At 36.5% G+C, this 10,807-nt stretch overlaps 1 protein-coding gene across 5 annotated transcripts in view; it reads left to right on the forward strand.

Moving 5' to 3' along the window:
* Positions 1-10,700, forward strand: part of ECHDC1 (ethylmalonyl-CoA decarboxylase 1) — a 66,563-nt gene extending 55,863 nt beyond the window's left edge. For all 5 annotated transcript variants that reach the window (XM_059177611.1, XM_059177613.1, XM_059177614.1 and 2 more), the window contains exon 6: positions 9,678-10,700. In XM_059177611.1, the coding sequence (XP_059033594.1) occupies positions 9,678-10,086 (409 nt within the window). In that variant the 3' untranslated portion in view covers positions 10,087-10,700. The remainder of the gene's footprint in view (positions 1-9,677) is intronic.
* Positions 10,701-10,807: the final 107 nt, after the last annotated feature.

Genomic DNA, 10,807 nt, shown 5'->3' on the forward strand with positions numbered 1-10,807 from the left:
CTGTAATAGAAAATAGGAAGCATCACAGTTCTGGACTTCAAGCTGTATTATAAAACTATAATCATCAAGACAGTGTGGTACCGGCACAAAAAATAGACACACAGGTCAATGGAACAGAATAGAGAACCCAGAAATGGACCCTCAACTCTATGGTCAACTAATCTTGGAATAAGCGGGGAAGAATATTCCATGGAGAAAAGACAGCCTCTTCAACAAATGGTATTGGGAAAATTGGACAGCCATGTGCAGAAGAATGAAACTGGACCACTTTTTTATACCATACACAAAAATAAATTCAAAATGGATGAAAGATCTAATTAGACAGGAATCCATCAAAATCCTTGAGGAGAACACACAGGCAGCAACCTCTTTGACCTCGGCCATAGCAACTTCTTGCTAGGCATGTCTCCAAAGGCAAGGGAAACAAAAGCAAAAATGAACTATTGGGACTTCATCAGGATAAAAAGCATTTGCACAGCAAAAGAAACAATCAATAAAACTGTAAGAAATGGGAAAAGATACTCGCAAATGACAAAGGGCTAAACTCAACACCCAAAAAAACAAAATCCAGTCAAGAAATGGGCAGAAGGCATGAATAGACAATTTCTCCAAAGAAGACATACAAATGGTCAAGAGACACATGAAAAAAATGCTCCACATCACTTGGCATCAGGGAAATAGAAATCAAAACCACAGTGAGATACCACCTCACATCAGTGAGAATGGCTAAAATGAACAAGTCAGGAAACAAAAGGTGTTAGGTTGGGAGAAAGGGAAACCCTCTTGTACTGTTGGTGGGAATGCAAGCTGGTGTAGCCACTCTGGAAAACATGGAGGTTCCTCAAAATGTTAAAATAGAACTACCCTGAGACCCAGCAACTATATTACTTGGTATTTCTCCAAAGGATACAAAAAAGGTTATTCTAAGGGAAGCATCCACCCCAGTGTTTAGAGGAGCAATGTTCACAATAGCCAAAATATGGAAAGAGCCCAGATGTCCATCAACAGATGATGTGGAGTGTGTGTGCAGATGATGTGGAGAGTGTGTGTGTGTGTGTGTGTGTGTAATGGAATATTACCAAACCATCAAAAAGAATGAAATCTTGCCATTTGCAACAATGTGGATAGAACTAGAGGGTATTATGCTAAGGGAAATAAGTTAGCCCAAGAAAGACAAATACCATATGATTTCACTCATATGTGGAATTTAAGAAACAAAACAGATTAGGGAAGGGAAGGAAAAAATACAAAAACAAAGAGGGAGGCAAACTGCAAGAGACTCTTAGCTCTAGGAAACAAATGGAGGGTTGTTGGAGGGGAGGTGGGTGGAGGGATGGGGTAACTGGGTGATGGGCATTAAAGAGGGCACTTGATGTAATGAGCATTGGGTGTTACATGCAACTGATGAATCACTAAATTCTACCCCTAAAACAAATAACACTATATGTTAACTAAATTGGATTTAAATAATGAAAAGAAACCTAATATGGTATAAATCCAGTAGAAGTGCATACAGATGTTCATCTACAGAGAGGTCCTAGAATGTTCATGGTGGCACCATTCATAATAGCTAAAAACAGGAAACAACCCTATAGGTCCTTCAACAGCAGAAGTGATAAATCAGAGTAGACAGGGTTAATTAAATTATCTTAATGGTTTATGTCATCACACTATGATAATCTGGCGAATTCATTTTCAATATAGAAATTACCTGCCAAATATTGAGCATGTTCGTAGCAGAGTACACTGTCTTTTGTGATACTGGACATAAAACTGAAATATTATTTCATGCAGAAGTTTACTATTTGATCATAGAATATTTATCAAAAGTTAAATTATGCATGGAAATAATTCTCACTAACTTCAGGATATTAGCTGCCACTGGAGAAAGAAAGAAAAGTCAGGAAGAGAAGGAAAAGGGATGAGAATAGAGTTCAGAAATAAATGTAGCAAAATGTTAACATCTGTACAATCTGGGTAGTGAGTACTTGAGTATGTTATTTTCTGTGTATTTGAAATATTTTGGAATTAGGGAAGTTCTTAACAGAATACACTAATTCTACCAACTATGATACATACCTTTTTTTCCACAGTTAGATCTTAATTTCTTAATTAGATTTCTATACCCATGTTGTCCTTTAAAGTGACAGCACCACAAGAGACCAATCATGCCTTTATACTCTGGTTTTTTGAAGTTAATATTGGAGGGAAAAAGTCTTGTTTTGGGTTCTGGAACTCTGCACGTCTACAGTCTACATTTAATGAAATCTGGATTCCTCAACGGTTTTAGAGTGCTTTTAACATTCACCTAAGAGTAATAATGCTGTAATTCCAGCAAATACTCACTTTTTCTTCCTAATGGAGATTGTTTCCCCCATGAAGTCTTTACTTACTAACAACTAAAACGATAAAACAAAAGGAATCCTTGAATAGTTAGCCAGAAGTTACCTGGAAGGTGAAAGGTGAAAAGGGGGTGATGATGGTATTGGCAGCCAGCTGTTGTAGTGCAGGAAAATTAACAGCACAGTGGAATGAAAGGAAAATCAAGTTTAAGCACTTCCATTATGCTTTTAGGTGATCTGGTAGACAGGACAATGGCCCCACAAAGCTTTCTGCTCACATTCTCTTCTTCCTCAGAACTTGTTATAAGTTGACCCTGGAACAGCACAGGTTCATATTACATGGGTCCCCGGATTTTTTATAGTACTGTAAATGTATTTCCTCTTCCTTATGGTTTTTCTTAATATTTTCTTGTCTCTAGCTTACTTTTTTGTTAAAATATAGTATATAATACATATACAAAATATATATTAATCAACTATATGGAGGGGACCTCTTATGCATGGGGTCAGTGTCCCTAATGCCAGTGCTTTTCAAGGGTCAACTGTATTAACATTTGGCAAAAGGGACTTTGCCAATATACTTAAGGTTCTGAAGTTGTAAACAGATCATCCTGGATTATCTTCGTGAATCCAGTCTAATCACATGAGCCTTTAAGAAATAAAGACATGAGGGACACCTGGATGGCTCAATTGGTTAAGCAGCTGCCTTCGGCTCAGGTCATATTCCCAGAGCCCTGGGATCGAGTCCCATATCAGGCTCCTTGCTCGGCAGGGAGCCTGCTTCTCCCTCTGCCTCTGCCTGCCTCTCTGTCTGCCTGTGCTCACTCGCTCTCTCTCCCTCTATCTCTGACAAATAAATAAAATCTTAAAAAAAGAAAGAAAGAAAGAAAGATATGAGGCAGAATGGGAAGCAAGAGAGATTAGAGGCATGAGAAGGCATCTAAGATGGAGAAAGAGACCTTAAACCAAGGAATGCAGGTGGCCTTTAGAAGAAAACAACCTAGGAGTGCCTGGGTGGCTCAGTGGGTTAAAGCCTCTGCCTTCCGCTTGGGTCATGATCCCAGAGTCCTGGGATCGAGCCCCGCAGAGCCCTGCATCGGGCTCTCTGCTTGGCAGTGAGTCTGCTTCACCCCACCACCTTTCTGCCTACTTGTGATCTCTGTCTATCAAATAAATAAATAAAATCTTTAAAAAAAATAAGACGAAGATAACAACTCCCCAGTTGAAAGCCAGCATAGAAACAGGGACCTCAGTTCTAAAATTTCATGGAACTTGATTTTTGCCAACACTCTGAAAAAGTCTGGAAGATGATTGAGCCCTAGAGATCCCAGAAAGGAAAACAGTCTCGCAGTGTATTTAAATATACTTGAAAACATGAATTTAATAAGTATAAAATATTCCATCAGTATGGATGTACTAAATATCCTCCTTTGGTTGTTTCGAGTTTTTCTTTATTATGATTAATGCTGTGATAACTATCTTATATAAGGCTTTACCACATTTCAGATTATTTCCTTAGAATAAATCCTGTTAGTAGTTCAAGTACTTAATCAAAGGATATGAAAATGTTCAAAGTCTTTCATACATAGTGCCAAGTTATTCTTCAGGAAGGACTCTGCCACTTTATACTAATACCAGCAATAGATGAGTATCTGAGAGCATCCTGTCTTTTACTGAGTATAATTTTTTAAAATTGCTTTCTAATTTTAATAACCAGAAATTAAATTTTAATTTGCATTTTTAAAGGTCTTTGGTAACATAAATTTTCATGTTCGTTGGTGTGTGTGTGTGTGTGTGAATTGTCTACATTGTCTTTTCCTGTTTCTCTTTGGAAGATCTCTTTGAAATCTCTTGGAAGATTTAGCTGTTTATATACAGGATGAAAAACACATTTTTATTCCTCCATCACCCTAGTGAAATAAAATTCTCAGCTATGCAGTTTAGAGTTTGCCTAATTTGTGTCCATTCTCTAACACTGTGTCACTAATCTAAATAATAGATTAGCTCCAGGTATTCGCATTTCCAGCTGCTACCCATAGGATCAAGGCATATTACAAAGAAAGGGAGCTATAAGCATGCTTATCCCAAGGGAGCTACTGCAGGTAGCCCTTTCCTTTACATATGAACTTTATTTATAAGTAAAAATCAAAATATCTATAACATACACTTGCACAGAGACAGATGTGCACACCGTGTGCACACACATATCTCAGAGTAATTAAAAATCAAATTTCATTTCTGATGTGGCAGTGCCTGTTCTTTGAATATGAGATGTCCACCGTAGGAAGCAATCACATTGCCTGTGTTGGCTTGTTTTGCAGTTACCACATTATGTGGAAATTCTTACTTTAGATCCTGTAATATTAAGAAAATTCACCTCTGAGCAGGCTTACTTACTGAATATTAAAATCAGAGTTGATATCCCAAAACATTTTCCTGTCTGCTCATCTCTCACTCTACTATCACCCCTTCCATACACGAATACAAAAGTTCACTCATTCAACCATATACGTCCTTACTCAGGCAGTCTCTGGATAGAATAAATGGAGCCTCATGAAGTCAATCACTTAAGAGTAGGAAATTATGGGGAAATTATGGAGAGCATCTGTGGGTTCTTGCCTTCTCGTTTTCATAATTTGTTGTGGGGTATGATGTTAGGTAGAAAGCAGGAGGGAGAAGGCGCCAGGGAAGTACATGTGCAAACAAATCAGTGCTAACGTTTAAGCATGAGTTAAAGTATTGTTTGTGACCAGAGATGCTCTTGCTACTTATATACTTTTTATATAACATATTTCCTCGTGTCACCACAACTTGTTTTGTTGCCTTTGGCTCTTAACATGCACTGTAGGGGCGTCTGGGTGACTCAGTCATTAAGCATCTGCCCTCAGCTCAGGTCATAAGCCCCAGGGGCTCCCTCCTTACTGGGGAGCCTGCTTCTCTCTCTCCCACTCCCCCTGCTTGTGTTCACTCTCTCATTGTGTATCAAATAAATAAAATCTTTAAAAAAAAGGTACTGTAAAAGGACTACCAGTTTTGGGCCCTAAAGCTTATTTTAATCAGTGATTCCAAACTTTAGATTTATGACACTGTTATTAATTTGTAACACGAATTCTTTAAAATGTAAAAATATTTATGCTTTTACTTATATTACACAGTATTCCTTAAGTTAATCTTAGCTATATGTCTATTTTTTAAATCAACTTGGACTCTTTTGTTTCAGCCTTATCTATAGATTTCTATAGATTTCTACCTTCACCTGTAGATAAAAGTTGTATATATTTTGTAGTCTCTGTTAACAGATACTGAAGAAGGATAGTATACCATCATTTGTTGGGCTTCCCAGTGTAAGTACAGATAGTTCTTTTCCTTTCAGTACTTTAGGGTTCAAGTCTTTTTAGTCCAGGAAACAACTTCATACTACTTTTCTAGCAGAAACACAACGGTTATTGTAGTGACCGACCTATTAATGCAATCAACTTCATACAAGCGAGTACACATAGCTTAAGAGGTGTCAGGCACTGTGAGGCTACAAAATATATATAACTTTTATATTCCAAATAAAAGTATAATACTGTGCTCTACTATGGATGTGGCTGGGGCAGATTCAGAGCCTTTTTTTTTTTTAACATACACAAATGCAATCCCTTTAAGATTTATTCTATTCAATAAATTGTTGCAAATATATTCTAAGCACTTTTCATATTAACTCATTTAATATTCATAATTCTATGGCACAAGTGTTATAATATCTATTTTATAAGCAAGCATACTGAAGCCCAGGGATGTTGAGTGGTTTAATCTTCCCTCTTTATGCCGTGTGTCTTTCTTTGCTGTATTCCACAAGGTGTAGTATGCAGTCAGTCTAGCGGCAGAGCCAGGTGGTCTGGTTCAAGTCTGTGCACTTCACATCAAAGCCTTACTGTCATCCAACATAATTGTTTGTTTCTCAGTTCTTTATAACAGGGTTCACTGAAAGTACTTTTACTTAGAAATAAACATTTTAAAAAAACATTTTCTAACCATTACTTAAAAACTTCCTTTTTAATAAAACTTGATAATTGTTTTAAAATTTTTCTTGGGGGCCCTGGGTGGCTCAGTCAGTTAAGGGTCTGACTCTTAGTTTCAGCTCAGATCATGATTCCTAGGTTGTGAGATCAAGTCCAGCCTCAGGCTCCATGCTCATCAGGGAGTCCACTTGAGATTCTCTCTCAGTCTCTCCCTCTGGCCCTCCCCCTGCTTGCATGAGCGTGCTCTAATAAAATCTTTAAAAATAGTTTTTCTGTAATACATTTGTTCAAAGACCTGCAACTTATAGCTAACTTACTAGAAAGTACTAGCACACCTAACAGTACTTTCAGGTATCATCCCTGATTTTACAACACCTGTTGAAGGTGATACTTTTTATTACCGGTAGTTTACTGTTGCATACACACAGTAATGAGGAGCATATCGACATTTGATTAATTTCTTCACCCCCTTTCTACCAAGATGTCAAAGATTTTAAACATTGCCAATAATAACTACAGTGATAAGCAGAAGATACTTGTAATTCTTTTTCTTGACAAAATAAGGGAGTTTAATATCATTTTATAAATTGAGTTTGCTGTTAAATCTTCAGAATTTTAAGTTTTAGGTCTTCCAGTTTTCCGTATAGATTATTGCTTGCAGTAAATTTTATTACAGGTGGTATAACTGCATCTAAAGTCTAGAAGTAATTAGTGTATAATTTTGTAAGGTCTATCAGGAAGCTGTTTCTATTTTTGGATATTGGACATTTTCTTTGTAGATTATGGTTATCAACATTTAAAACTTTATATTTAAACTCTAATTTTTAGATTAATAGAGTTTTGTGATCTCTCATTGCTAAACTAAACTACCAGGGCCCCTGGGTGGCTCAGTGGGTTAAAGCCTCTCTGCCTTCAGCTCAGGTCATGATCCCAGGACCCTGGGATTGAGCCCTGCATCAGGCTCTCTGCTCAGCAGGGAGCCTGCTTCTTCCTCTCTCTCTCTGCCTGCTTCTCTGCCTACTTGTGATCTCTGTCGAATAAATAAATAAAATCTTAAAAAAAAAAAAAACTACCTGTTGTGATCAAATTCTGACATCCATTTTTGACATATCATGCCTAGGGTGTGTGTACTGATGTGTTATCATTAATAAATTTTTTGGTAGTATTTGCTAATGTACATTAAATGTATGTCAGTAGATAAACATACCCTAGACATGGTATGTAAAACATGGATATCAGAGTTTGATCACAACAGGTAGTTTTTACAAAGATTATCTTAAGATTTGTTAGAGTTGTAAAATATGATTTCAAAAAGTATCCCTGACCTTGTAAAATATGGCAGAAGAAAAAAAATACATGGTATAGAAACAGAATCTTCTTTATAAGCAGAGAATTCCAAATATAAGTGTGCTTACATAGATAATAACTTTTGTTGTCATAAACTCATCTACATTATCCCCTCATTTGGGGCTTTAACCTACTTTTATATGTTCAGCTGATTCTAAGTGAATGTCTTTTCTGACATAATCTTTTTCTGTATTGTAGGCATATTTCTGAGCCAATATCAGTGTCAATTCTAGGATGTAATTTAGAACCATGACACGCTCAGTTTATGTGGTGAAAGTTTTATAGAACTGGGTTCAGTATTAACAGTATTCCTATTTCTAAGACTACTAAGTCATTATTTCTATAATTTCTATTCCACTTTCTTAATTTTTGACATTTTTCTTCTGTTTATTGTAACAAGGCAGTACTCCTCTCACAGTTTTGGGCTAGATTCAATTCATAAGAGATTTGTCTTTCTTCCTTTCTACTTAAATTTATTGAAAACTACTATTTGCATAGTTATTTGCCTTTTTAAAAGCAATTGTTCATAATTGAGGCAGATTTTCCCTTGTAGGAATTCACAGCTGTGAAGAGAAAGTTCTCTGTCCCAGTGAGTTAATAAATAGGCTTTTGTGAGAATTTACTGGAATATTTTTCCTGATTAAAGAGTCAAAGACTAAGAGTCTTTTGTTCTTGGTGCTGATAGAATCAAAACACCTGCAGCTGAGCATTTTACACTATGAAAAGCAGAACTAACATAAGGCCATCTTTTGCATCGTGAGTAGTTTGACAGCTATAATTTTTCTTAAAAAATTAAAATTCAGACATGACCTTTGTTCCAGATTACAGTGAAAGCTCGTTGAAGTGTGCAATCAAAATAAAACACAGGCAATATTTCCTACACAGGATAGCTTTGTGCATTCTGTTAATAGTACATGGATATTTAACTGGCAAATATGAAGCCATTTACTATGTCCACTGATTTCTTTGTGTTAACACTCCCTTTCTTGTTCCACTTTGCTTCTTAATCACCCTATTAATAAAAACCTTGTTTGGGGAAAATGCATCCCTGCTACAGGAAATCATCATTTAGTACAACCGCTGCCACTGTCCGCTTTCTTGATGGCAATGCTGTTTCCATCCTGGTCTTGCTGTTATCTGTACTGTGAGGTTAAGAGCACACCTAATAAGCTAACCTTCCTGGGTGTTAAGTTCTGGCTCTGCTATAGTGGCAATGGCCTTGAGTGGTCTATTTATTTAGTCTCTGTGGCTTCAGTTTTCCTTTGTAAATGGGAATATTACTATACCTCATATCCTTGTTCTGAGGACTAGTTAACCTTAGTTAACAGTGCCAACTCCCATCTCCTCAGTCTGTAGTCCTTTGCCCCATTTTATTTTTTCTGTAGCACTTATCACTGCTGGTCCTATATTGTTCAGTGTCTTTTCTCCTATCAGGAATGTGAACTGAACACACGGTTTTATTTTGGTCATTCCTGGAGTCCCACACCTAGACAACCTGGCATAGGTAGTGCTTAGTAGGTATTTGCTTGAAGACTATTAGATGCTGGGTTAAGAACTAGGTTTTTTTCCTGACAACTATTGACCTTAACTTTACTATGCATTTTTTTTTTTTTTTTCACAGTATGACCCTAGCATTCCCTACTCCCAGATATTCACTTAGTCCAGATTTTCTCCTTTGGCCACCACTCACTTTAGAAAGCTACTTTGGGGTTTTAGAAATAAACATAAAATAAAAACTAAATTATTTCCCAAAGCAAAGTATAAGTAGCACAATTAAAATGCTGACATCATTGTCAAAGGGAATTATTAAAGACTGTGTAGTAAACTGAATTTTATACTTAACCAGATTCTTTGAACTTGCAGTTTTTAATATAACATACCTACTACCTATAAAGATCTATGGAGATTTCAGATTAGATAATGAATAGTACTTTATGACTAAAGCACATATACTTAACATTTTTTCTTTTCTCTTTTGCAGATTAATGACTGCAGAGAGTGAGATCAGATTTGTCCACAAAGACATGGGTATAATACCAAGCTGGGGCGGTGCTACCCGACTAAGTAAAATCATTGGCAGTAGGCAGGCTCTCAAAGTGTTAAGCGGGGCTCTCAAATTGGATTCAAAAAAAGCTCTAGACATAGGAATGGCTGAAGAGATCTTGCAGTTTACAGACGAAACTGAATGTCTAAGGGAGGCACGAGAATGGCTAACGCAGTTTACCAGAGGGCCACCGGAAGTAATTAGAGCTTTGAAAACGTGTGTTTCTTCAGGCAAAGAGCTTTGTTTCGAGGAGGCATTACAGATTGAAAAAGACCTAGTAGGAAGAGTTTGGGGTGGACCTGCAAATAAAGAGGCTATTGCCAGGAAAGGTAAATTTAATAAATAGTTTTTAAAAATATGATGTACTATAAAGGAAAACCCCAGTGATTAACATTTACAGAAGCTAAATACCATAATTACTTTGAAGGCTACACTAGTATTTGATTTGTTTTTAATCATTTTTTTGAATAGGTGAAGTTATTGACCTAGTTTCCAGTATATTTAGGTAATTATCAAGTAATCTGAAATATTCAGCTAAAATATCCCACACATGGCTTAAAAGTTGTCATCAATTCCCACACTAGTTCTTACCCTACAACCCAACCAAAGACCAGTTTTTTAAAAGGAAAAAACCTTTCCACAAAACCTACTCCTGGATTATTTTTTTTGATATAGTATTGGTTCTGTCTTACCTGGAAATAATTTACAAAGATAACTTAATGAAAATTGCGCTAAAGAACAAAAGTGGAGAGAGGTCAGGGACAAGATAAAAAAAGGTATGATCAATCATTTTCTTCTGCTCTAAGCAGCTAGGAGGTAAAGAATTGGGGAGGGGGCACCTGGCTGGATCAGTTGGTGGAGCATGTGACTCTTGATATTGGGGTTGTGAGTTCAAGCCTCACACTGGGTATAGAGATGACTTAAAAATTAAAGAATAAATTAAATAATTTAAAAAAAGAATTGGTGAATGGCTCTTCTTTTATTATTTTTTTATGGTTCTTCTTTTAAATAAAAAAGCTTCCCCCCTTACCCTCCTACAAATTTGGAGCCTTATTTGGTATTTTAAT

The sequence above is a fragment of the Mustela lutreola genome, chromosome 6 (genome assembly GCF_030435805.1).
Source record: "Mustela lutreola isolate mMusLut2 chromosome 6, mMusLut2.pri, whole genome shotgun sequence".
NCBI classification, from domain to species: domain Eukaryota; kingdom Metazoa; phylum Chordata; class Mammalia; order Carnivora; family Mustelidae; genus Mustela; species Mustela lutreola.